The 25,717-nt window shown below is 52.4% G+C and overlaps 1 protein-coding gene across 9 annotated transcripts in view; it reads left to right on the top strand.

Annotated features, from left to right (window-relative positions):
• The window catches only part of KCNAB2 (potassium voltage-gated channel subfamily A regulatory beta subunit 2), a 159,965-nt gene that overhangs the window by 124,632 nt on the left and 9,616 nt on the right, over positions 1–25,717 (top strand). For all 9 annotated transcript variants that reach the window (XM_053280701.1, XM_053280696.1, XM_053280698.1 and 6 more), the window contains 7 exons: positions 428–507; positions 2,366–2,410; positions 3,903–3,947; positions 4,894–4,937; positions 8,739–8,825; positions 22,398–22,483; positions 23,404–23,524. In XM_053280701.1, the coding sequence (XP_053136676.1) occupies positions 428–507; positions 2,366–2,410; positions 3,903–3,947; positions 4,894–4,937; positions 8,739–8,825; positions 22,398–22,483; positions 23,404–23,524 (508 nt within the window). The remainder of the gene's footprint in view (positions 1–427; positions 508–2,365; positions 2,411–3,902; positions 3,948–4,893; positions 4,938–8,738; positions 8,826–22,397; positions 22,484–23,403; positions 23,525–25,717) is intronic.

Genomic DNA, 25,717 nt, shown 5'->3' with positions numbered 1-25,717 from the left:
CAAATTCATGGAGGGCAGGTCTATCAATGGCTACTAGTCTGGTGGCTGTGGGCCACCTCCAGCCTCAGAGGCGCAATGCCCCTGAATCCCAGTTGCAGGGGAGCAACAGCAGGAGGGAGGGTATATGCCCTCCCCTCTTGCCTGTGGGCTGCCCAGAGGCATCTGGTGGGCCACTATGGGAAACGGGAGGCTGGACAAGAGAGGCCTCCTTGGGCCTGATCCAGCCGGGCTCTTCTTAGGTTCTTAACAGCCTTTCAAGGGGGCGTGTTTATTCCCACCCTGCAGATAGGGCCGGGAGGGGTTTGGCTGATGAGGTGGCGTGGCGTGATGGTGAGAGAGAGAGAGAAGGGAAGCCGGCTGGCTGTTGGCCGGTGGGATCTTGCCCCCACGGGAGCCCTCCATGAGGTTGGCTGTGCCTCTCTTCCAGATGGCGGAGCAGCTGATGACGCTGGCCTACGACAACGGCATTAACCTCTTCGACACCGCCGAGGTCTACGCTGCGGGGAAGTGAGTGCCTGCTTGTATTTCCGGACGGGGCCGTGCACTGCACCCTTAGCCCCGCTGTCGCGGTGGCGCTCCGTTCGTTCCTGTATTTTTATTTATTTGTGATTTATTTGTTTAAAATATTCATGCCCCCGCCCCTCCGGCGCACGACTGCTCGGGGCGGCTCACAGCAATACAACAGATACAAGATACGATAGAAATAATAATATTAACCAAATTAAAATAAAAAGTCAGATTAAAAACCACAATCATCATTAGGGTTCAAATTAAACATTATTTTAAAAGCTAAAAACTGAAAATTATAAAAAGCTAAAGAACCTATCAGATATAACAAAAAAAAATGGAGCCTCCTTAAAAAGGTGTGTTGTAAGATTTAAAAAAAAAAATACTGAGGGAGGGAGCATGGCGAAGCTCTTCAGGGAGGGCGTTCCAAAGCCGAGGGGCCATTACCGGAAAGGCCCTGTCTCTAGTTCCTGCCAACCAGATCTCTGTTAGTGTAGTAGTAGTAATAATAATAATAATAATAGTGGCGCAGCCACGAGGAGATTATATAAAGTGTAAGAGTGTGTGTGTGTGTGTGTGTGTGTGTGTGTGTGTGTGTGTGTGTGTATGTATGACCTGTCATGACAAGGACTCCTGTGCATGATTGCATTCCTATTTTTTACACACTGGATGGTCACCGAGGATGGAGGGGGAAGGGTGTATGTGTGTTTCTTGCATTTTCTCTCTCCTTACAACAGCCTTGTAAGGTAGGGCTGCACTATTGTTCCATCCAGGACAGGGGGCGGGGGATCTCCCTGAAGCTGCCTTGTGGGACTACAACTCCCATCATCCATCGCCGCTGTGGTCTGGTAATTTGAGGCTGGGGATGATGAGAGTTGTAGTCCAGCGCCATCTGGGGACCCAGGGTGGAGGGCCCCTGGCTGGTGAGTTCAGGGCTGCATTGACTTGAAGACGGGAAGCTGCCACCCGGACTCCGGCTTTGCTCCAGCTAGTCAGGGTTGTCTGCTCTGGCTGGCAGCAGTTCTCTTGGGTTTCAGATAGGAATCTTCCCAAACTTTGCGGGGGGGGCGTGTTAGGGTTAGGCTTCGCTCAACATTTCCCCCATAGCATGAAGCCTTGTGGGAATAACTGCCAGCCCAAGCCGGTTAGCCAAGAGAGTTTGGGACAGTTTGGGGGCTCTCCTGAGTGAGGGGACTCTGTGGTTCTTTTATAAGGTTGAAAGGGTCTTAGGAGGTCCAGGGACCCGTTCCCAGAGGAGGGTGTCCACTGCCTCCCTGCATGCTTCTTTGCTGCCCTGGTCCTGCCTCTTTCCAACCAGCTCCATAAGGGAATCCTTGCCCGTTTCACCATTTGGTGGGATCGGATCCTGCAGTCATGTATGCAGCAGAATTACCCTCAGGGGAGACTGCTTGGCCCAGGGGTACCCAGCCTGTGCTGCTCCAGAGGTGGCTGAACGACAACTCCCAGCGTCCCCAGCCACAGTAATTTGTAGCGGGAGATGATGGGAGTTGTAGTCTAGCCACCTCTGGAGTGTCGCCAGTTGGAGACCCCTGGCCTAGCCTGTCTCTGCATGAGTTCCTGTTCTGGGCTGGCCTCTGTCCAGTTGGGAGGCCTTCTTACAACAGCAATCCATGCAGAAGCAGAAGAGGTGGTCTCCTCAAAGGGTGGGTGATTCTCACCTCTTCCCCAACTTGAATGGGGCCGTGAATGTGAAGCGGTTCCTCCAATTTCAATCCCAAAGAAGTGTGTGGGCTTGGCTTTATTACTGCAAGCGTCTAACTGCCCCACCCTCTCTCTCTCTCTCTCTCTCTCTCTCTCTCTCTCTCTCTCTCTCTCTCTCTCTCTCTCGGTCTTCTAGGGCTGAAGTTGTGTTGGGGAACATTATAAAGAAGAAAGGATGGAGGTAGCGATTCTTCCGTGGACAGATTCCCCCACTTGTGGATGACCAGATCTCACCTTGAACGGTGTCCGGAGACAAACTGTCGGCCAGCTTGGCAGCAGCTAAGGGGCCGGGGGGTGCCTAGTCAGGCACGGATGCCTCTGGTTCCTGGCTGTCCAACAGTGCCTGTTTCTCCCACCCTGCCCCTATATTAACGAGAGCCACTCTGCCTGCAGGCTGACCGTTCATCTGGTAGAGCTGTGCGGACTGAGCAGGAGTTGTCCCCTTTGCTAAGCAGGGTACACCTTGGTTTGCTTTTGGGTGGGAGACTACAGGTGAGCACTGGAAGATCTCCCCCTGAGGGGATGGGGCCACTCTGGGAAGAGCATCCGCATGCAAGACTCCAGGTTCCTTCCCTGGCAGCATCTCCAGATAGAGCTGAGAGAGACTCCTGCCTGCAACCTTGGAGAAGCCGCTGCCAGTCTGTGAAGACAACACTGAGCTAGATGGACCAATGGTCTGACTCAGTATATGGCAGCTTCCTGTGTTCCTATATTGGGAAGTGCTGAACTCCTCTCCCACCTGCTGCTTTCTCCATGCAACCCCCTCTCGCCTGCCCCTTTTCTTCGTGGCGTGGCAAACATGCCTCCAGAATCCTAGATGTGCCATATGGGTGCGTCTCAGCCTGACATCTGTTTCCCCTGCCCCACAAGAACAAGACCCGTCACGTCTCATTGGTGTGAATCCAGAACATTTTATCACACACGTAGGCAGACCGTGCCATTATTTAGACTTGTTGACCTCGCTCTGCTCAGGTTCTGTCTTTGCATTAATTAAGCCCTTGCCTGATCCCACAACAACGGCAGAGCTCTGCAATGAAGGATAATTGCCTTATTAGCTAATCCCGTGTGGAGGCCCCATGTGAATGCCGACATGCAGGCAGGAAATCAATCAACTTGGAACCTTCTGTTCTTCCCAGAGCGGCTCCATCTCCTAAGGGGAAGATCTTACAGTGCTCACATATATGCTCTCCCCTTCAAATGCAAACCAGGACAGCCCCTGCTTAGCAAAGGGGACCATTCACGTGTGCTACCTCCAGCTCTCCTCCTCTTGCACAGATCAGCACATGCGTACACTGTACAAAGATCAGACGTGTGTTGAACGTTATGTGTGAACAGGGCTTTGGCGTTGCATTTGAGTTTTCTTGGCGCGCACACCCACAAGCAGAACGTAGCAAAGTAGTATGTGTGTGCATAAAACCACATTAAGGCAGGGGTCCTCAGACCTGGCTCCCCAGATGCTGTTGGACTACAACTTCCATCACCCCCCGCCACAATGGCCAAAGACCATCCCCACGGCCTGAGTGTGTAAGTACAGATAATTTGCCAGACATGCCTGAATAAACTTCTCATTTTCCGTGTGTATCCAAGAGGTGGAGCGGGTGGGCCACGAGGAACACCCAGCGGGGTTGATTGGTCACAAACCAATCTCTTCTCTCTCTTTTGTCCCCTTTCAGACGCTCCAGCCTGGTGATCACGACCAAAATCTTCTGGGGAGGAAAGTACGTAACGTTCCCCACCGTTGACAAGTGCTGGGAGTCCGGGGCCTGTGGGCGGCTAGGGGCCGGGGCCATCAGAGAGAAAGGCCTCCTGCTGGTCCCGGAAGCCCCCTCTGTGCCCAGAGCTCTCTTGGGGTCCACAAAGGGGGTCCCTGGTGGTCAGATTGCCGAGGACCTTCTGAAACCTGGGAGCAGCCCTTGAAGTCGGGAGACCTGGGCAGGTCACAGGGTCCAATCATCAGTTTCATATCTATCTATCTATCTATCTATCTATCTATCTATCTATCTATCTATCTATCATATTTATATACTGCCTGATATGCACACCCCTGGGCGGCATACATTATTTTAAATACAATATAAAAAACAAAACAATTTTGCAGAAGAAAAACCGTTTTAAGTTATGACGATGACTACATCCTACGATGACTATTCTGCTTTTCAACACAAGGGCTCAAAGCGGCTTACGTAGGAAAAATAAATAAGATGGTTCCTTGTCCCAAAAGGGCTCATAATCTAAAAGAAACTGAAGGGGGGCGCCAGCAGCAGCCACTGGAGGGATCCTGTGCTGGGGGTTGGGTAGTGCCAGTTGCTCTCCCCGTGCTAAATGTAAGGGAAGTTCCACTTGAAAAGGGGCCTTCTTTGCTCAACTAGCAGAGGCATTTCAGAAGTTCGAAAGCCAGTGTTGGTGACCTAGAAGTCAGTCTTCCCCTGTTGTGTGTAGGTGTTGTGTTTGCTGGAGGGGAGGCAGAGTTCCTGAGCATGTGCAGAGTGCTGTTCACTCCCCCTACCTCCGCATAGCTTTCCATGCTGCTAGGATGAGAGATCAGGTTTCTGGGTGGCTTCTAGGTGGTCACGCACGCTGGCAGCCCTCTTCCTACAGGTTGTCAGAAATAACAGTGTTAATGGGCCCACCCATCTGTTGATTTTGAGTCTCTATCTTTTCCAGGGCTGAGACAGAGAGAGGACTTTCGAGAAAGCACATCATCGAAGGTAAGGGGCACTGCCAGAGGGGACCAGGACTGGATCCCCCGACCCTGTGCCAGCTGCCCAGAGAAGGCCTGTTTTCCAGTGGCCGAGGGCTTTAGGGTGATCATCGGGTTTTCCTCTCCTCTTGATGGCTGTCTCTAGGCCAGACCCCAAAGCATTGTCACTACAGCCCTCACTGCAAAGCATCCGTTTTAACTGCTGCGGCTTCATGTGACCGGAGGCATATTTGGGACATCCCTAGTTGAACAGGCAGCCGCCCCCCTCTTAAGCAAACTCTGGGAATTGCTCTTCGGGGAGGGAGCCCAAGGAGGGAATTCTCGGTGCCTTTGCCTTTGGAAAACTAAAAAGACTAGTCCTTTGGGAGGGAGGAGCTTGCCATAAAGATGAGAGGGCAGCTCTGCTTTCACTCTCAGGGTCCGCCTGCTTCCCATGTGTCCAGTTCGGGTCTCAGTCCGAGGAGAGGTCCCAAACGCTTGCAAGAAGATGTCCGCATACATCTCAGAGACTTTTCTGGTTCCAAGCAGGAGGGTGCTGGGTTCTGGGAGTCTGATGTCCCCGGGAGGTTTTCCACACCTGGCTTTTGGTTCGCATCTCCTCCGGGATGGAGGGGGTGCATTCACGTTTGGGCCAGATTTACCCTGAAGTCCCCGCGAGCTCTCGGGGAGCACTTCACACACAATTTGGGGTTTTCATCCTGCGTTGAGTGTAGCCCGATGTATATCTGGGGTTTTAAAGAATTCACTTTTTGCGTCAGTTCTTTTGGGCTCGCATAAAAGCCTTAATGGTGCAGTGGGGAAATGACTTTACTAGCAAGCCAGAGGTTGCCGGTTCGAATCCCCGCTGGTATGTTTCCCAGACTATGGGAAACTCCTATATCGGGCAGCAGCAATCTAGGAAGATGCTGAAAGGCGGCGTCATCTCACACTGCGCGGGAGGCAGCAATGGCCAACCCCTCCTGTATTCTATCAAAGACAAGCACAGGGCTCTGTGGTCGCCAGGAGTTGACAGCAACTCGATGGCCCAACTTTACCTTTAAACCCACAGTAAAGCCTGCTGCCTGGGAAAGTTCCAGTGGAAGGGAGCTGGTTCAGGGCAGGAAATTGACAAGGGAACAGGACCACGGCCAGCTCCCAGGGCATGATCAGCACTTGGACAGCTCCCGGGGTTGTGTGCTGGCCATCCGCTGGGGGATAGGAGGATGTCGCTCCATAGTCAGACCCTTGGGCCATCAGTATTGTCTGCACAGACTGGCAGCAGCTCTCCAAGGATGCAGGCAGGCGTTTTTCCCAGGCCTACCTGGAGATGCTGCCGAGGCCTGGACCTGGGATCTTCTCCATGCAAAGCAGATGCTCTGACACTGAGCTATGGTTTGTTTTTCCCACAAACACGTGCAGGAGAAGGTGCTTCATCTGGTGTGGGGTGTGGATGCAGCTAGAGCTTCCTGCCTCAACTCATCCCTCAGACTGCCTGTGTCAGTTGGCGATGGGGCCATGGCTCACTGGCAGAGCGTCTGCTTTGCATGCAGAAGGTCCCAGATGCAATCCCTGGTAGGATGGGGAGGAGAGCTGGTCTGGTGATAGCAAGCATGAGTTGTCCCCTTAGCTAAGCAGGGTCTGCCCTGGTTGCATTTGAATGGGAGACTTGATGTGTGAGCACTGGAAGAGATTCCCCTTATAGGGGATGGAGCCACTCTGGGAAGAGCAGAAGGTTCCCAGTTCCCTCCCTGGCAGCATCTCCAAGATCGGGCTGAGAGAGATTCCTGCCTGCAACCTTGGAGAAAGCCGCTGCCAGTCAGAGTAGACCAGGCATGCTCAACTTAGGCCCCCAGCTGTTTTTGTACTAGGACTCCCATGATCCCCAGCTGCAGTGGCCAGTAGCCAGGGATTATGGGAGTTGTAGGCCAACATCTGCAGGAGGGCCAAAGTTGAGCAGGCCTGGTGTAGGCAATGCTGATCTAGATGGACCAAGGGCTGACTCAGTATACGGCAGCTTCCCATGTTCCTGGACTCCTGCCTGAAACCCAGGAGAGCTGCTGACAGTCAGAGTAGGCAATATTGAGCTAGAAGGACCAATGGTCTGACTCAGCGTAGTTTCCTATGTAAGGGAGGCCAGTGTTAACTGCCCCATTTTGCAGAGGCAAGAGTTGAACCCAGGGCTTTGTGGGTGCAGGGACATTAGCAAGAGCAGAAGCCTGCAGTTCTGAGTTGTTGGTTTTGATTTCTCAAGGCAAGGATTCTCCACCTGGACCCTTCTGAAGGGTCACCGGGACAAGCGTTGCGATGCACACAAGAGATCTGTCTGCACCATGCTCCGTTCAGAGGGTGAACATGGACACCCACGCATGCTGTCGAGCGGGAGCGGGGATCAGTTTTTAATCTAAATTAAGCATGCTTATCCTGTCTGGCCCAAATGCGATCGCAGAGATTTGGTCCTGAAAGATAAGTTTTAAATAAATTCCAGATGAATTTGAGATGATGTAATGGGTTGTGTTAATTTTTGCTCAATCAGTTTAATGGGCATTATGGCATCCTTAATGGGTTGATGACGGATTAGAGATACTAATCGAGTGCAGTGACTGGCCTAGTGGAATTCAGAAGTCCGGAGTAGTATTACTGAGTAAAGTCGTCTGGAAGTCACCCAGAGAGGATAATGAAACGGAGAGTCAGCCGAGAGTCAAGCTGCTTGGGATGTGGGTCATGCCAGGAGCTCCCGTTTGCTGTTTTCTGGTGTAAATAGCAGACAAGGGACATTGTCTGGATTGGGGCCATGGCGGGGAGCAGAAGAAATTTGGCCTCAGACCCCTCCTGCCGCCATGAGCCCCTGGATCTCCACCAAAACTGTTAGGGTTGGGGGGTCCCACCCCACCAGATCTTTAGCAGGAGGAATATGAGAGAGGCCTGATGTAATTTTTACACTATTTCCTGTAATTTTTATTAATGCAAGAGAAAATATATTTAGCAGTGACCGATGATGGTGGAAATCCTGGTTGCAGCAACAAGTGCTGCCGTGGTTAGAGTGCTGGACTAGGACCGGGGAGACCCGAGTTCAAATCCCCATTCAGCCATGAGACTCACTGGGTGACTCTGGGCCAGCCACTTCACCCTCCGCCTAACCTACCTCACAGGGCTGTTGTGAGGAGAAAAACAACCATGCACACTGCTCTGGGCTCCTTGGAGGAAGAGCGGGATAGAAACGTAAATAAAAATTAAATTTAAAACTCCACCTTTCAAGAACAAGACCTGACAGGAGAGGGGAGCTGGTCTTGTGGTAGCAAGCATGTCCTGTCCCTTTAGCTAAGCAGGGTCTGCCCTGGTTGCATTTGAATGGGAGACTTGATGTGTGAGCACTGGGAGATATTCCCCCTCAGGGGATGGAGCCGCTCTGGGGAGAGCAGAAGGTTCCCAGTTCCCTCCCTGGCAGCATCTCCAACAGGATAGGGCTGGGAGAGAGACTCCTGCCTGCAACCCTGGAGAAGCCGCTGCCAGTCTGTGAAGACAATACTGAGCTAGATAGACCAGTGGTCTGACTCAGTAGATGGCAGCTTCCGATGTTCCTATGCCGTATCCCGTCCACTCATGTACCCCTACTTCACTCCCACACTGGCGTTGACCAGACTCCAAGACTTGGCACTGAGAAATGTGATGGGTACCCACATCCTGATCACCCGCTAGTTCTAGATCTCCCCGTTTTAAGAAAGAGGGGGTTGGGGAGGCGAGGGAGGGTCTCTGTGAGCTCAGGGTGTACCCCTGACTGTCTGTTCCAGAGCAGGGTCCTGATGTCCTTGCTTTCTGCCCCCCACCCCAGGCCTGAAGGCTTCGTTGGAGCGCCTGCAGCTAGACTACGTGGACGTGGTGTTTGCCAACCGGCCGGACCCGAATACGCCCATGGAAGGTGAGTCTGTGCACCTCTCTCAGATCTCCTGTTGTTGGGTCCTGGGATTCTGCCGGTCGGGACCAGGGAGAGGGAGCCAAACTCCGTTTTTCCCAAGGTTCTGATCATCGCTTCCCCTGTCGAAACCGGGGGACATCTGGCTCCCAGACTCCAGACGGGCTTTCGCCCCTGCACTCTGCATGTGGCAGTCCCCGTGACTACACCGGTCTCTGTTCCGGGAGTGCACCCCAGACTGGAAGGCAGCACCCCCGGAGCAACTGGTTCGTGCAGGGCGGTCTCCTCTGAGGGCCGGGAGCTCTGCTGTGCCTCTCTGCGTTAGGAGCGGCCGGATGATTGAGTTGCACACGAGGCTTCCCCCGCGGAACTGAGCCGTTCTCCGACTCGAGCGGCGAAGCGACAGGCAGCCTCCTCCGAGAGCAGGCGGCAGGCTCACTGCGCCTCTGCGTTGAAAGGGGGCCGGCTGGTCGGATCCCACCCGCATCGACACAGCCGGGCGACCTCAGAGGAGACAGCTTGGCATGTGGGGAGGCGAGAGCCGTGAGTCACGCAGAGAGGCGGCGCGTTGTCTCTTCTGAGGGCAGGTCGTGTGGGCTCACCGGAGCCTCCTGTTGCTTCGGCATCCCTCCCAGCGCCAGATTGGGGAATTGGCACCACAGAACCCTGAGCTGTGGCTTTGCCGCATTTTGTTCCATCAAAGAACCGTCGCTTTTCACTCGCTTTGGAGACGGTAGACAAAGCATCCCGCTTTCGGTTAGGCAGAAATTCCCCAGGGTCAGAGAAACCTGGTGTTTGGCTGCCTTTGTGTGTGTGTGGTGTTTTATTATTATTATTATTATTATTATTATTATTATTATTATTATTATTATTAATCATTATTAATCATTATTATTATTGCGGGGAGTGGGGTAGATCCCCTGTCCATTTGGGGGTGGTTCCCAAGAGACACTCCTGCGGGAGGGTGGGCCTGTTGACAGTTTTAGCCACCGTGGCTAGTGGAACCTCCGTGTTCAGAGGCAGTCTAGCTGCGAGTGCCAATTGTTGAGCATTGGGGTGGGGGGTGTCCAACAGAGATGGAGGGTTGTTGCCTTCAGACCCTGCTTGTGGGCCTCTCTCTGAGCACTTCCTCCCAGTGTCGATGGGCCTTGCACTGTGTCCTGATCCAGCCAGGCTTTCCTTTGGTTCTTACAGCGCACAGATAAGAAATGACACCCGTAAATTGGTGGCTGGCTGGGCTTTCTCCGGAAAGGGCCGTGCGGTGCGTGCTCGAGTCATGCCAAGTTGTTCCTGCCCATCTTTCTTTTTTTAAAAAAAAGAAGCTGAAACAGAGACCGAGGCGGGACGCTGGGAAACACAACTCCCCCTGCATCTGAGCACTGAAGCTGCTGCTCCAGGGTTCCTAGTGCTTGGGTCGCGCCTCCCCCTGGGCTTCCCTGGATTGAGGCCCAGGTCTCCTTACGAGTTGCTCCAAAAGGGTCCCTGGCTTTCTGTGCTGCCCAGCTGCCCGGCATACGATATAGGTTTCTGTATAGGGCAGCAGAGTTCAAGAGTTCTCCTCCCACCCAAGGGAGGAGAGCTTGGTCTTGTGGTCGCCAGCATGACTTGTCCCCTTAGCTAAGCAGGGTCCACCCTGGCTGCATATGAATGGGAGACTTGATGTGTGAGCACTGGGAGATATCCCCCTCAGGGGATGGAGCCACTCTGGGAAGAGCATCTAGATTTAAAGTTCCCTCCCTGGCAGCATCTCCAAGTTAGGGCTGAGAAAGATTCCTGCCTGCCACCTGGGAGAAGCCGCTGCCAGTCTGTGAAGACAATACTCAGCTAGATAGACCCAGGGTCTGACTCAGTATATGGCAGCTCCCTAGGTTCCGATGACCACAGCCCTTGAGGAGGAGACAAAGCCCCTCCCCACTATCACTCCCAAATACAACAAAATGCCAGCAGGAGATTAATCATCACAAGGGGCAGTGAAGCAGAATGAATCAATCCCTCTTCCCCCTCCATCTCTGCCCCCATCTGTGACAGCTCAGGGTGCAAACCTTTGTAGAGATGCACGCTCCTTTGGCATTTGATCCCTACCCCACAAAATCCTGGGTTGGGCGCAGGGCCCCGATCTCTCTCCTCCATCTCCCATTCCCCACCCAAACTCATCTCTCCCCGCCACCCCCCTTTTGTCCTTTTTAACTTGACTTTTCCTTTCCGCCATGAAGGCCTCAGTTCCTTGCTGAGCTCACCAGCCCACTAATCCGCTTGTCTCTGATTCTGATCTGTTCTCTGCCGCCTTCTGTCTGTGTGTTTGTATCGTCAAACTTGTGAGCTGATAGGTGGGTCGGACAGAACCCTCTTGCAGTATCCCCCCCCCCACAGGAAATTTCCCCTGTCCCAGGTCCTTTGGAAGCCCCTCCTGATATTATGCCCTCCCTTGAGTCTGCAGCAGCATCCCAAATGTGCCATGCTCCTTACTGGGTGGCGTTTTACAACAGCCCTGCGAGGAAGGTTAGTCTCGAGGAATCATGGTGGACCCCGTGAGCGCCACGTCTCTCTCAAATGGGGTTTCGTACTTGGGTTCCTAGAGCTGTGAATGTCCAGCAGGGGGGACGGGAGTGGGGATTCAAAGAAAAACATGTTGTATTTTTCCTCGCTGCTTGAAAAGGAAAAATCGGGGGGGGGGATTTGGGGATGGGGGGCTGAAATGGCTGTAAGTATCGTTGTCTCTCACCCCAGAAATGGTTCAGAGTGATAGTTAAAATATTTCTGCAAGCTATTCTCCTTCAGAACTTCACTTTCTGAATTTTAACTCAGGAGTTTAATTGAAGGCTGTTTCGGGGGTTTTGTCCTTAAAATGATTGGGCCCCTTTGGAACTACAACTCCCATTATCCGCAATCACAGTGGCCAGGGGTGATGGGAGTTGTAGTACTAATACTAATATATTATATACCACTTTTCAACAAAAGTTCCCAAAGTGGTTTAAATATAAATATATATTGTGGTTTAAATATAAATATAAAGATGGCTCCCTGTCGCCAAAGGGCTCACAGTCTAATAAAGAAACACAAGGCAGACACCAGCAACAGCCACTGGAGGGATGCTGTGCTGGGGGCGGGCACGGCCAGTTGCTCTCCCCCTGCTCAATAAAGAGCAGCCGCACTTTGAAAAAGTGCCTCTTTGCCCAGTTAGCAGGGGACGGAGTTGGAGGTCAGCATCCGAGACCCCAGTGGGAGACCCCTGCCCTGTATGGGCCAGCCCTTCAGCTGTGAAGTCTGTTTCGTTTTCTGCAAATCTCTCGGCTCCTTACTCTAACTGACGGCTGTGGTGCAGCTGCCCCTTTCCTTTCCTCGCCTTTGGGGTTCCAGCCACTTTGTTCTCTGCACAGTTGCATCTTAGTGTCTGCAGCACTTTCCCCAGTTCATTTGGAGAGAGAAGGTTGGGGGGATCTGCCTCTTAGGATGCTCGGAGTGAGATACGGAGCCTCCTTCCCTCGCCCTTTCGCCCACCCTCTCCTCTCTGGACAGGGTCACAGTTTCCTCCCCGCTGGCCACATCGGGGAGAAGGGCACACAAGGAGACCCCGAGGTGACTCAGCTGGGCTCTTGGTCAGAATCTCAGCGCAGGCCTGGACAGCAGACATCAAGTGTGTAACAGACCCATTCACATGTGATGTTCAACAAGTGTGCAGTGTACACAGGGACAGGCATTCACATGTTATGCTGGACGCAGGTACGGAAGTACGCTTCCTCGCTGTGCCAAGCATTTGAAGGGCCTGGATCCAGCTTCACTTTTAAAATGAACACAGGTACACTCATCCACACAAACACGTGTGCGGGTGTTCAGACATCTGTACACTCGTATCGCATAATGTCCGAATCGGGCTATTACGTTACAAACTGCTGCATATTTTAATAGCGTTTGTTTCATAGATGAAGCATCTTGCCCAGATTGTCCACTTTGACTGCCAACTCTTTGACTTCAGGGTTAGAGGCAAAGGTCTTTCCCCGACCCGGCCCCCAAGATCCTTTGAACAGGAGACCAATCACACCTGAAGTTGGAGGCAGAGTGGTGACTCCTTGGAAGGAGGCAGAGCTAGAACCGTGAATCGTACAGAGAGGCAACGGGCAGCTTCCTCAGTCCTGCATTTGAAGCTGCCTTGTGTCAAGCCAGACCTTTGGTCCACCCAGCCATCTCCTCTGACTGGCAGGGGGTCTCCAGGGTTTCAGGCAGAGAAGGGGCTTTTCCGTCCCCTCCTGCCTTGGACTGGGAGACGCTGCCAGGGATCAAAGCAGTGACTCTCTGCCTGCAAAGTGTGCGCTCTGCCAGTGAGCTGTGGCGCTCTCATGCAGTGCCTGTGGCAAGGTGAGATCGGCTCAGGTCCAACGTTCCCACACTGTGGGCGGCTTCAGACGGAGCGATGGCCAGTATGTACAGGTGAAACTCGGACAATTAGAATACCGTGCAAAAGTCCATTAATTTCAGTAATGCAAATTAAAAGGTGAAACTGATATATGAGACAGACGCATTACATGCAAAGCAAGATAAGTCAAGCCTTAATTTGTTATAATTGTGATGATCATGGCGTACAGCTCATGAAAACCCCAAATCCACAATCCCAGAAAATTAGAATATTACATGGAACCAAGAAGACAAGGATTGTAGAATAGAACAATATCGGACCTCTGAAAAGTATACAGTGTACTGTGCTTGATTGGCCAGCAAACTCGCCTGACCTGACCCCATAGAGAATCTATGGGGCATTGCCAAGAGAAGGATGAGAGACATGAGACCAAACAATGCAGAAGAGCTGAAGGCCGCTAATGAAGCATCCTGGTCTTCCATAATACCTCATCAGTGCCACAGGCTGATAGCATCCATGCCACGCCGCATTGAGGCAGTACTTGCTGCAAAAGGGGCCCAAACCAAGTACTGAATACATATGCATGCTTATACTTTTCAGAGGTCCGATATTGTTCTGTTCTACAATCCTTGTCTTCTTGGTTCCATGTAATATTCTAATTTTCTGGGATTGTGGATTTGGGGTTTTCATGAGCTGTACGCCATGATCATCACAATTATAACAAATTAAGGCTTGATTTCTCTCACTTTGCATGTAATGCGTCTGTCTCATATATCAGTTTCACCTTTTAATTTGCATTACTGAAATTAATTGACTTTTGCACGATATTCTAATTTTCCGAGTTTCACCTGTAGGTCTTTCCAGCCCTTTCCGTATCGTAACGTTCCCTCCACCATCTGACATTGGCCCGATGTCTTAACCAATATTTGAAGTTAGGTGGAGAATGTTGGTGATGGGAGGGAACCTGATATCGTCACCCTCGTCCGTGCCCATAGCTCCTTGACCCTGTGGAACTGCTGGCCAGAGATACCTTGGTTTCTGAAGAATAACTGCGTGGGGGTCTGAAATCTGAAGGGCTGCCAGAACGGGAGCTGGTCTTGTGGTAAAGTGTGCCGTGGAGTCGGTGTCGACTCCTGGCAACCACAGAGCCCTGTGGTTGTCTTTGGTAGAATACATGAGGGGTTTCCCATGGCTTCCTCCCGCACAGTATGAGATGATGCCTTTCAGCATCTTCCTGCATCGCTGCTGCCTGATACAGGTGTTCCCCATAGCCTGGGAATCATACCAGCAGTGGGGATTCGAACTGGCAACCTCTGGCTTGCTAGTCAAGTCATTTCCCCACTGCGGCATTAGGTGGCTTCAGATTGCTATATCGCTGCTGCCCAATATAGTGGCAGCGGGGATTCGAACCTGCAGCCTTCTACTTGTTAGTCAAGCATTTCCCCGCTGCGTGGCGGCCAGCATGACTTGTCCCCTTAGCTAAGCAGGGTCTGTCCTGGTTGCATTTGAATGGGAGGCTACATGTGTGAGCAGTGGAAGAGATTCCCCTGAGGGGATGAGGCCGTAGCTCAGGGTAGAGCATCTGCCTGCTTGCATGCAGGAAGGTCCAAGTTCTCTCCCTGGCCACCGATCTCCGGGTGAGGCTGAGAGACTCCTGCCTATAAACTGGGAGAAGCTGCTGCCAGTCAGTGTAGACAATACCGAGCTAGATGGACCAAGGGTCTGACTCTGCATAAGGCACTGCTGTGGATGGCACAGCAGCTGCAGAAGCCTCACGGTCTTCCAAGTTGTCTCTGGGTGAGGATCTGGCAACGTACGCCTGGCAGCATCTGCCTTCTCTTTTTCAAAGAGAGAGTTTTGGGGAGGGAGGGAATTAGTCTTGTGTTCTGCCGACACCCCCTTGCATTGTACCGTGCTTTGCACTACGCCAGCAGCTGTAAACTCTGGTCTCTCTCAAATCTTTCTTTTATCACCAGGAAACCCATTTAGCTCTTCCAGGTCGCGAACATTCATCATAGAAGGTACACCGTACCCCCCATCTTGATCATCTGTATCCAAGTGGCATTTTATGGAACAGAATCTAGACGCTTGGTGGTGGTTGTTTCCAGTTCTCATTGGCAATATCTCCCTATACCCGAATGGCAACAATTCTCCATAAAATGCCCGAAGGAAGCAAAAGAAAGCCCCCCTCCAAAAAAACCCCAAACAAACCCCTTTGCCCTTTTTAGCAACATCTTGCAAGTAAAAAGTTCAAAGCAAAAAATATTGTTTGTTCCCTCCTTCTGTCCTTGCTTTTTGCCTATTGGAATTCACACCATTTCATCTTTTTTTTTTTTTTTGGTCTGTCTGTCTGTCTTGACTGCATGTTCCATCCCTACTTTTAAGTCCATGATGCCTGTCTGTGCTAGTTTGGAATTTGACCCCTTGGTTGTCGGTGGGGCTGGTTCTCCTTCTTCTCCCCCCCCTCCGCCTCATTTTACTGGTAATCTTGGAAGATAACTCTTTGAGCTACACCTGGATGTCTGCCGCTTATTACTAGGAGTGCAGAGAACATTCCCAGAGAGGTGCAGGTTCCTTTCTGCCAGGAACCTGAACCTGAACTCCAGGCTGGCTGCAAGAAGCAAGTCCAGAACAGGGACTCATGCAGAGACGCATCTGGAGGTTGCATTTCTGCATTGAGTGCATCTGGTTCATGTCGGCACGGCATGGCGAGATGGCCCTGAGAACCTGCCTTTCGCTGAGCCAGGCCACCCAGCCCAGAATTGTCTGTGGGTGACTGGCAGCGTCTCTCTTGGACAGACCCGCAGCCTCAGATCGTTCGCCTGGCCGCCAGACTTGCTCTGCTTGCCAAGCAGTGGCCCCTTGACTGTGATTGGTGCCGAGGCAGGAGTCCGTTTCCAGTGGTTTCCTGGGCAGTGGTTTCCAGGCGCCCCGAAGTCCAGGATGAGTCCCTTGGTGGGGGTCCCGTGCCCCGGCCACCCCACCTGAGAACTGAACTGCGGGAGGTCTCTCAGTTGTGCATGGGGTGTGGTGCTTCCTCGCTTCCTGCTCGGCTTTCTGGCATGCACCGTTTTGCTTTGGCTGGAAGGAACTCCCGGGCCTTTCCCCCTGCATGTCTAACACTCCTCTCGGGGGGGGGGCACTTCTAAGAGAGTCCCAGAAACCAGAGGCACACAGAGGGGGCCACCCGAAGGACAAACTAGTTTCCACGTGAGCTTTTATCAGACATGTTCAAGCTTTTCCCCCGCCCCTAAGCTTAAGACTAGAAACTTGATGATGATGATGGTGGTGATGGTGATGGTGATTTTAAGCACTTATTTTTTTGGGGGGGGGGGGTTGCCAGATTGTGTATCCAGTCCCAGCTTCTGCACCTGAGCAGAGGGATACTGACGCCCCTGCCATTAGCGGAGAGCTGGTCTTGTGGTAGCGAGCATGACCTTTCCCCATAGCTAAGCAGGGTCTTCCCTGGTTGCATATGAATGGGAGACTTGATGTGTGAGCACTGCAGGATATTCCCCTCAGGGGATGGAGCCGCTCTGGGAAGCGCAGAAGGTTCCCAGTTTCCTCCCTGGCAGGGCTGAGAGAGACTCCTGCCTGCAACCTTGGAGAAGCTGCTGCCAGTCTGTGAAGACAATACTGAGCTAGAGGGACCAATGGTCTGACTCAGTATATGGCAGTTTCCTTTGTTCCTATGTAATTTTCCCAGGCCAGGAAATGGACTCCCTGCCTGATAGAACAGCTGTAGACGAATCTCTTGTTAAGAGGCCCTTTCCTGGACAAGTGGGTGCTTCTGCGGCTGGCCATGTGGGCAGCAGATCCTTCGTTGTCATCGCCGTCTCCTCTGAACAGCCTCCCTTCGGGACCTTGCAGGCCGTTGACTTGCCCTAACCAGCAAGGGGCCAATTTGCGGAGCGGGGAGGGGGGCAGTTCGACGGCTCTTCGACATTTCACAGAGGAAAGCCGGGACAGGCTTGCAGCTCCGCAGACCTCATTTCAGGGACCACCCTTTGAGCCCCCCGCCCCACCCCATCGCTGCATGCTGTGTTGGTTTATTCTGCAGTCGTCCCACCTCCGCTGATCTAAAAGCCGGGCTGGGCGGGGGGGGCTATCCAGAAGAACAGGTTTGCAAGCCAGAACCGCCCAGAGGAGGCTGCCGACAGTTCCGCACAGACCTCGGCTGCCCGCACACACGTGTGCACGCGTTCCCAGGTATACTCGGATGTTTTGCTTCCGGAGATTCAGGGGGAAGGAAGCAGAGCCCCGCCGGAAGACCACTGTGCAAGGAACGCTGGCAAAACGTCACGAAGAGGCAAATAGGGACGGCCAGAGCAGGTGGGGTAGGGATGGTGGCGGAACATGGACTCTAGTGAGTGTCTCAGGGATTCTCAGCATTGGGTCCCCAGATGTTATTGGACTTCAACTCCCATGAGCCCTGAACAAAGGCCACTGGGGCTGGGGATTATGGGAGTTGAAGTCCAATAACATCTGGGGACCCAACGTTGAGAATCCCGGGTCTAGATCAGGGTTCCCCAACCAGTGGCCCTCCCGATGGCGCTGGACTACAACTCCCATCACCCCCATCCACAAAGCAGCATCGGGAGTGCCCCTGCTGTCGATGACGCCTGCTGTCAGCAAGCCAAGCCATGTGCCGTATTCTCTGGGAGAAGCGTCACCCCCGGAGGCCCGCAGGTGGAGCTCAAGAGCAGCTGTGCCCACGGCGGCCCTTCCATGAGGCAAGATGAGGCCGGCTGGTCCCGGGCGGCAGATTTATTGGCCGCTGCAGCAGCTCTTTGGGACTGACCAGACCTTTGCAAACTGAGCAAGGGCGAGGAGCTCCCCTCCTCACCCGCCATGCAAAGTTTGCAAGAAGCAGAGGGAGAGGAGAGGAGGCTCCTAGGTACCTTCCCTCCTCCCTGCCCCCCCCCCCGCCATGTGGACCCTTTCTAACCTTGCAGGGGTCGGCTTTGAAAGGGGGCTGGCCCCCAGCCAGGGCAAGGCAACATGGGCACCTTGCTTCAGAGGCCACAATACTTTGGGCCAGCCCAGGCTTCACCCTTCGGGATCCCAGGTGACCTTTAGTTGACACACCGCTAGTGGGCCTCCTGCAGACATCCTGCTTTCGGCTGTGTCCAAACGGACACCCCCGTGCAGGGCATGAGCACAGCTGCCTTCCACTGCTGAGTGCTTCTGGCCTATGGTGATCAGCGGTAGACTGTGCCTCTCCATGGAGGTTCCATACCGCTTCATAACTGACAGCCACTACCCCATCCCGTATATTGCAGCAGTATAAACCTCCGCACTGAAAAGGGGTCGGCAAGGAGCTTAGAAACACTGAGCGGGCGTTGCGGGGGAGAGAAGCTTTCCAGAGGTCTCTCTGCTTTGTGGCTGGAGGTGATGGGAGTTTTATTCAGCAGCCGGAGAGCCAAGGTTCCCTACCCTAAATTATGCCATCCGTACGATTGTGCATAGTTTATTTTATGTTGCATAATTCGGCTGTTTTGCAGAGTTCAGTCTGGTTTTGCTTGTCGTGGGAGGGGCAAAGGCAGAGAAGCCTCATCCGCTGGGGAGGACCTTCTCTCCCTCCCACCCGCCTGCCTTCTGCAGTTTCAGTATCTTTGCACCAGCAGCGCTGCAGAGGCATATCCGTCTCGCTGCTTCTGACGTGGGCCAAGAGGGTGGTGGGGTTTGTTTCGTTTGTTTAACATCTTTATTTTATTTAACACATTTATATACCACCTGAAGCTGATGTCTCTGGGAGATTTGCAATGAAACAATGCCAATTAAAACATCGGAATAATTTAAAATTTAACACAGTGTTAAAAACTGTAAGTCTAATTAAAAGCCTGGGTGAACAAATGTGCCTTAACTGCCTTCTTAAAAGTTGTCAGAGATGGGGAGGCTCTTCTTTCAGCAGGGAGCACCTTCCAAAGCCTCAGGGTAGCAACGGAAAAGGCCCATCTCTGATTAGCCACCAGACAAACCTCTCCGGATGATCTCAGTGAGGCTCTGGGCAAAGAAGTAAAATGTGCCGTCGAGTCGATTTTGACTCCTGGTGCCCACAGAGCCCCGGGGTTGTCTTTGGTAGAATACAGGAGGGGTTGACCATTGCCTCCTCCCGCGCAGCATGAGATGATGATGCCTTTCAGAGCCTTCCTGTATCGCTGCTCCCTGATAGAGGTGTTTCCCATAGTCTGGAAAACACACCAGCGGAGATTTGAACCAGCAATCTCTAACTTGCTAGTCAAGTCGTTTCCCCCGCTGCGCCATGAGGTGTCTGCTTGCAAAGAAGTCGTTCTCTTAAATACCCAGGGCCTATGCTGTTTAGGGCATTGGTTGGGTACTGGCTGGACCCCTGAGACAGACAAAGCCCCCTATCCCAGCCAGCCCTATAGCAATGCCATTCTGATGGAGCACTTAAAGTGGTCAGAGCAGGACAGCGGGAGAGAATTCTAGTTCTGCACTTCACTTCTTCTCAGGCCTGCCAGACCCTTTGAGCCAGGAGTATACATTACTCCCGTTATGAGGGGCAAGCTTTAATAGTAGGTCAATCAACTAAAGGTTTAGTTGATTAATCAGCAGGGGGGACCAGCTGGCAAATTTTAAATCAGTGAGGCTTTGAATGATAGATTCCCTTGTTTATTGGGGCAGGGTCTATTTTGGTCTTGGTGTGTTACTAGCAAATAGGAAATGATCCCCCTGTATGGAACATGGGGGAAGGAATGGGCAGAGGGTCCCTCTCACACAACAGCAAAGGGGCATGGTCTTGCTTCTCCTCTGCGTGTTTGGTACATGTGTAGAAGACATTCCCAGCCCCTCATGATTGATAGTTTTTACTTGTTAAATGGTGAATATATGTTTATGCCTATACCGCCATTGATTTGTGTAGTGCCTTCCAGAGTACAAGTGGATGGGTCCCTGCCCTGAAGAGCATACAATCGATCATTTGCCACAAGGGGAAGGGGAGAAAGAGGAAGGCAGAGCTGGGGAGGGAGGAAGGCAGAGCTGGGGAGTTACATGTGCTTAGACTGTAGTGGGGTGTGAAGAAATGGGATTTTTCAGTAGTCTCGTTCACACGGTCAGAATGAGGGTAGGACAGGTGTCCTACCCAAATCTGGGAGCTGTGGGAGTTCCCATTTTGTGTCTGAGGGCCAAGAAAACAGCAGTGTCGAAGGGGAGGAAGTGATCGTTTGGGGGAGAGGAGCTGGACAGATGGTGCTGTCCTACCCAACTCTCGAACCCAGCACTTTTCCGAGATAGGAGGGTTCGCCATCCAACCCAGTTCCAATCTTGGGTCCCCAGATGTTGGACTACAACTTCCATCATCCCCAGTCACACTGGCCTTTGGCTCTTGGAAGGTATCGAGGGACAACGTCTGGGGCCTCACATTTGAGAACCGCTTGAACTGATTAACAGTAGCCTGTTAATCCAATTCTTGAACAGGTTGACCGCGGGAATTCGGGGAACGGCTCAATCCTGGGTATGTCTGGTTGAAAGCCAGCCCCATTCAGTTCCACGGCACATGCTTTTGCCGTCTGCTGTGAGTAGAAAATTTGTCTAAACATGAGAGAGAACCAATTCTTCCTTCTGCTTAAAGAATTAAGCTTCTTTGGCTGGACACCCAGAAGTACGGATGTGCACGAACCGGTTCGGAGTTCCGGTGTTCGGACCGGTTCGAAGGTGGGGGGTTACCTTTAAGGAGCAGGGAGGGTGCCCATTCCCCCCCGAGTCAGCATCGTACTCCGGTAGTAGCCAGTGCGCATGCACATATCACGCACCGGCCACTTCTGGTACGATGCTGACCAGGGCTGCCAGAAGGTACGCAGCAGCCCTTTGCCAGTGTTTTTGGAGACAGCGCCGGGTGTGTGTGTGTGTGTGTGTGCGGAATGGGCACCTTCCCTGCTCCTTAAAGGTAACCCACCCACCCCTGCCTCGTGGGAATGCACGGACCCGTTCGTGCACATCCCTACCCAGAAGCAACTTTTCCTCCTAGGACACCAGAGGGGTGGCCATTAACCTGCTCAACTGAGGTTTCATAAAAGTGACCCTCCGGCTTCCAGATAGAGCCTGTCGGGTTGTGCACTGAAACAGGGAGCCAGCAAGCATAACAAACCTTTACTCAGGTTCGCTAGAGGGAGCCTCCATCAGCATCTGAATGTCGGATGCTGGGGTCCAGTCACCTGGAGGGCCGTCACAGATGCTGGACTACAACTCCCATCTGCCACAGCGGTCGAGGGCTGATGGGAACTGTGCTCCAAAAACTTCTGGGGACACAAGTCTGAGAACCTCTTGCCCTAATTCCCTTCTTGTGCACTTCCCGGGGACATCTGGCTGGCCACTCTTGGAGAGTACAGGATGAAACCCCACAGAGGTGCCATGGAAAACTAATTTGTTCTTTAAGTTCCAGTTTCCCCGAACACGTTTTGAGTCCGTTGCTCTTTTTCCCCAAGGGTCCTTTCCTTGGCAACCTGACAGGAAGTTTCCTTCCCGCTCCCCAAATGAATTGGTGCAGCTGCCTTCATTCCTGGCCACTCTCAGAAACAGGGTGCTGGGTGAGATAGACTTTGGTCTGATCCATCATAACTTTTCTTAGCTTCTTATACCAGTCAACCAACCAAACAACCACAAAAGAACTTCAAGCAATGGATAATCGACCTGTGGAACTCACGGCCACAGGATGTTCTGTTGCCTGCTGGCATACATGGCTCCTGAAAGGATGCCTGTGACATAACAGTCCTGGCTGGGTGGGCAGCAGGCCATGGAGGTGGCCATTTGGCCTCCCTTTGGGACTTCGTGGGCCACTGGCAACCGGGATGCTCAACGAGAGGTGCCCTTGGTCGTATTTTGACTCTGTTGGCAAGCAGCCCCTTCTGTCGTGTCTCCCCCCCTTCCACCCTTCCCTGTCTGGTTTGGTTTTGTCTGTCTGTCTGCTGGTTTATCTCCTTCCCACCTTCTCCGAAGGGATCGCCCACAAGCAGAGGGGAAGCATTTCCCGGGCGGTTCAGTCCGATCCGATTCCCCGTATCGCGCGTGGCCGCGCTCTGCTGCTTCCTCCTCCTCCCGCGGCCTCGATTGACGCCTGCTTGCAAGATGTCTGAGTAGTCCGAGCCTCCTCTCCCTCTCCTTTCCCCATGTTGGTGTCGTGGCCTTAACGCAGCGGGACGGGCTGGCCGGTCGCTCTCCGCTCTAACGCCCCTCCCTCCGTTCCCCTTTCTGCTTTTCTCCCACAGAGACGGTACGAGCCATGACTCACGTGATCAACCAAGGGATGGCCATGTACTGGGGGACTTCGCGCTGGAGCTCCATGGAAATTATGGTATGGCGGGCGAGGGCCGACATGCACGTGCATACATACATACATCGGAAGCTGCCATCTACTGAGTCAGACCCTTGGTCCATCTAGCTCAGTATTGTCTACCCAGACTGGCAGCGGCTTCTCCAAGGCTGCAAGCAGGAGTCTCTCTCAGCCCTATCTCGCAGATGCTGCCAGGGAGGGAACTTGGGACTTTCTGCAAGCAAGCAGATGTTCTGCTCCTGTCACCTTCCCCACCTCACTTGAGACCCCCCCACCCCACCCCGCCCTTTCTGCAATGCTCCCTGCTGGTATCATCAGCCACCTGGAGGGCCGTCACAGATGCTGGACTACAACTCCCATCCTCCTCTGCCACAGCGGTCGAGGGCTGATGGGAACTGTGCTCCAAAAACTTCTGGGGACACAAGTCTGAGAACCTCTTGCCCTAATTCCCTTCTTGTGAACTTGTTTTGTCCTTCCCGTTGCATTTCGGCAACCGTCAAGGATCCCTCCTGCTCCCCATGCGATGAATGCTGCCGAGTCTAGGAAGTACAGTGCAAGGAATTAAATTCTCCACGGAGTGTTCTCCTCTGGACTTGGCCATAACCTCAACAGACACACACTTGGTTTTCGCCAAGCCCCAGAGGAAAACATTGAGTTTCTCATTTGATTCATTTGATTTCTTACACAGGGGTTTTTTCACTGTGACGAAAGAAAAACCTTCTGCACATTCTCAGGAGCTCTGCACCATTGCTCATGTTAAGCTCCAACTCCAGTCTCTGGCACCGGGGGCAGCTCCTCCCTTTCTCTGCCCCACCTCTCAGCCTGGTGCCATGTTGGGGGGTGCTCAGGGTGTCCTGGGACACTGTGGGGTAAAGGAGGGATGCTCAGAGTTTTCTGCCCCCCCCCCAGTGACCCCGGGCTTTTGTCTCTGCCCTCCCCAGGAAGCCTACTCAGTGGCTCGGCAATTCAACCTCATCCCTCCCATCTGCGAGCAGGCGGAGTACCATATGTTCCAGCGGGAGAAGGTGGAGGTGCAGCTGCCGGAGCTTTTCCACAAGATCGGTAAGTACCTGCCTAGTGTTCAAAGCGGAGAGGGCGGGGCAAGTGCTGTGCTGGGGAGAAGAGGGGCATGCCCCTTTTCGTCTGGGCAAGGTGGGGGTTCTTGCTTCAGTCCAGCATTGTCCCTTCAGCAGCACCTCTTGGCAGAGGCATTCCCATTTGCAGGAGAGGCATTCCTCTTGGCAGAGGCGTTCCCATTTGAAGGAGATGCCTCTCCCAAGGCAGCATCTGATACCTGATGCTTTTGCATGAAATCTCCCTGTGGCCCCTTGCTTCAGTCCAGTGTTGTCCCTTCAGCAGCACCACCACCACATCCTCTTGGCAGAGGCATTCCCACTTGCAGGAGATGCCTCTCCCAAGGCAGCATCTGGTACTTTTGCATGAAATCTTCAGAAATCTTCCTCCATCCACCTTCCTAAGCTGAGCCAAGCTGGGGCGTCTCCATGAGCACCGTCCCCTTTTCCAGGGATTCCCAGACGTTGCTGACGATGACTCCCAGCGAAAGTCCCCTGCAGCCGGGATGATGGGCGTTGTAGTCAACAACATCTGGGGATCCCTGTTAAAGGGAACGCTGCCCCTGAGTATTGTTGTTCCAAGGGCAAAAGAATTCCCTTCCTGGTGCAATACAACAGCCAAATGCTTGTTTGGTATCCTGTCTGGCAGTGGCCCTATTTGTATTGAGCAGGGCATGATGGGAAATAACCATTCAAGACCTCTTGAATTATAACGGATTAATCAGGAGGTGTTGAACTGCAGATCTATCGCTGGAGTCCCTCTCCAATCTCAGCACAGCATCCCTCCCACGTTTTGTTGTAGATGGTGAGCCCTTTGGGGACAGGGGACCCCCTATTTTTTATTTAATTTTCTGCCCAAACTGCTTTGAGCACTTTAGGGGAAAGGGGGTGTACAAATATCCATAGCAGTACTACAACTCCCATCGTCCCTTTGGACAGTTTGGCTGGGGGTGATGGGAGCTGTAGTCCCACATCAAAGTATGGCTTAAAAGCACACTGATGTTTCTGGAGGCACCCCTGCATTCTTACACTGAAAGCACGTGTGTGTCTGTGTGTGTGTGTGTGTGTGTGTGTGTAAAAATAAGGAGGATTCCAATATGTTAATCCATGAGGCAGGCCCAGGAATGTTGGCATCTCGGGGACACATGCTCAGAGTGGTTTTCGGCAACGTCTGCTCTCCTACGCATGGAGATGACATTGTTGCACTCGCCGCTTTCTGTGTGAGATCATCACCCCTTCTTTCTCCCAACCTCGAAATAATTAGGGTAAAATTGCAGTCATTTTTGCACAGAGGAAAGGGCTAGGGTCAGGCTTAGGGTAAGAATGAATGCATGCATGCATGAAAATAGCTTTAATACGATCATAGATCAGACATAAACACAACCAACTATTCAACATTCAGGTAAAGAGATCTATCATACAGTGCACCAACAAAGTAAATGTTTTGTGGTTGGAGCAATCCAGAATTTTCACTTGAGGCACAAATGACCAGGCTCAAACGATCGTACTTTGGACACATGATGCGAAGAAGACCCAGCTCCCTTGAGAAGTCCATAATGCTGAGAAATGTTGAAGGAAAAAGAAGAAGAGGACGACCAGCAGCAGGGTGGATGGACTCGATGACGACAGCCATGAATGTACCACTGAGAGACCTTCAAGGCCAAGTTGAAGATCATCCTGGAGAGAATCTATCTATGTAGTTGCTAAGAGTCGACACCGACTTGACGGCACTGAATCAATCAATCAAGCTAGAGAGTTGAAGTTAATTGTTGGCGGATCTTAACAGCAGCCGGACAAATTTTAGGAATTAACCAATGGTGGTCCTTCCTTCATAGGATAATCGTCGGAGGACATTCCTGCCAATTCTCATTTCCATTCCTCTGACAACACTGATACAATTTGATAGCAGACTTTATTTGGTTTTTTTTAAACTGTTTAAAAGCTTTTAACACACCCTTGCCAATGTGGCTACTGCAGGCTTGTTGGGCAGGAGAATCAAAGCATGAGAACATTCTTGACTGCTGGAAGTCTTTATTATTTGATTTAGATTCCGCCCTTCCTCAAGTGGCTCAGGGCAGCTTACATTAAAACCAGAAACTAATTAAAAGCAGGTTAAAATTGCAGTTAGAACTAAATAGCATTAAAAGCCAGGCTAAAAAGATGGGTCGTCTTAGCTTTCCTG

This window comes from Hemicordylus capensis, chromosome 16 (genome assembly GCF_027244095.1).
Source record: "Hemicordylus capensis ecotype Gifberg chromosome 16, rHemCap1.1.pri, whole genome shotgun sequence".
NCBI lineage: Eukaryota > Metazoa > Chordata > Lepidosauria > Squamata > Cordylidae > Hemicordylus > Hemicordylus capensis.
The sequence above is the reverse complement of the archived record's forward strand: the minus strand, read 5'-3'. Positions and strand labels throughout refer to the sequence as shown.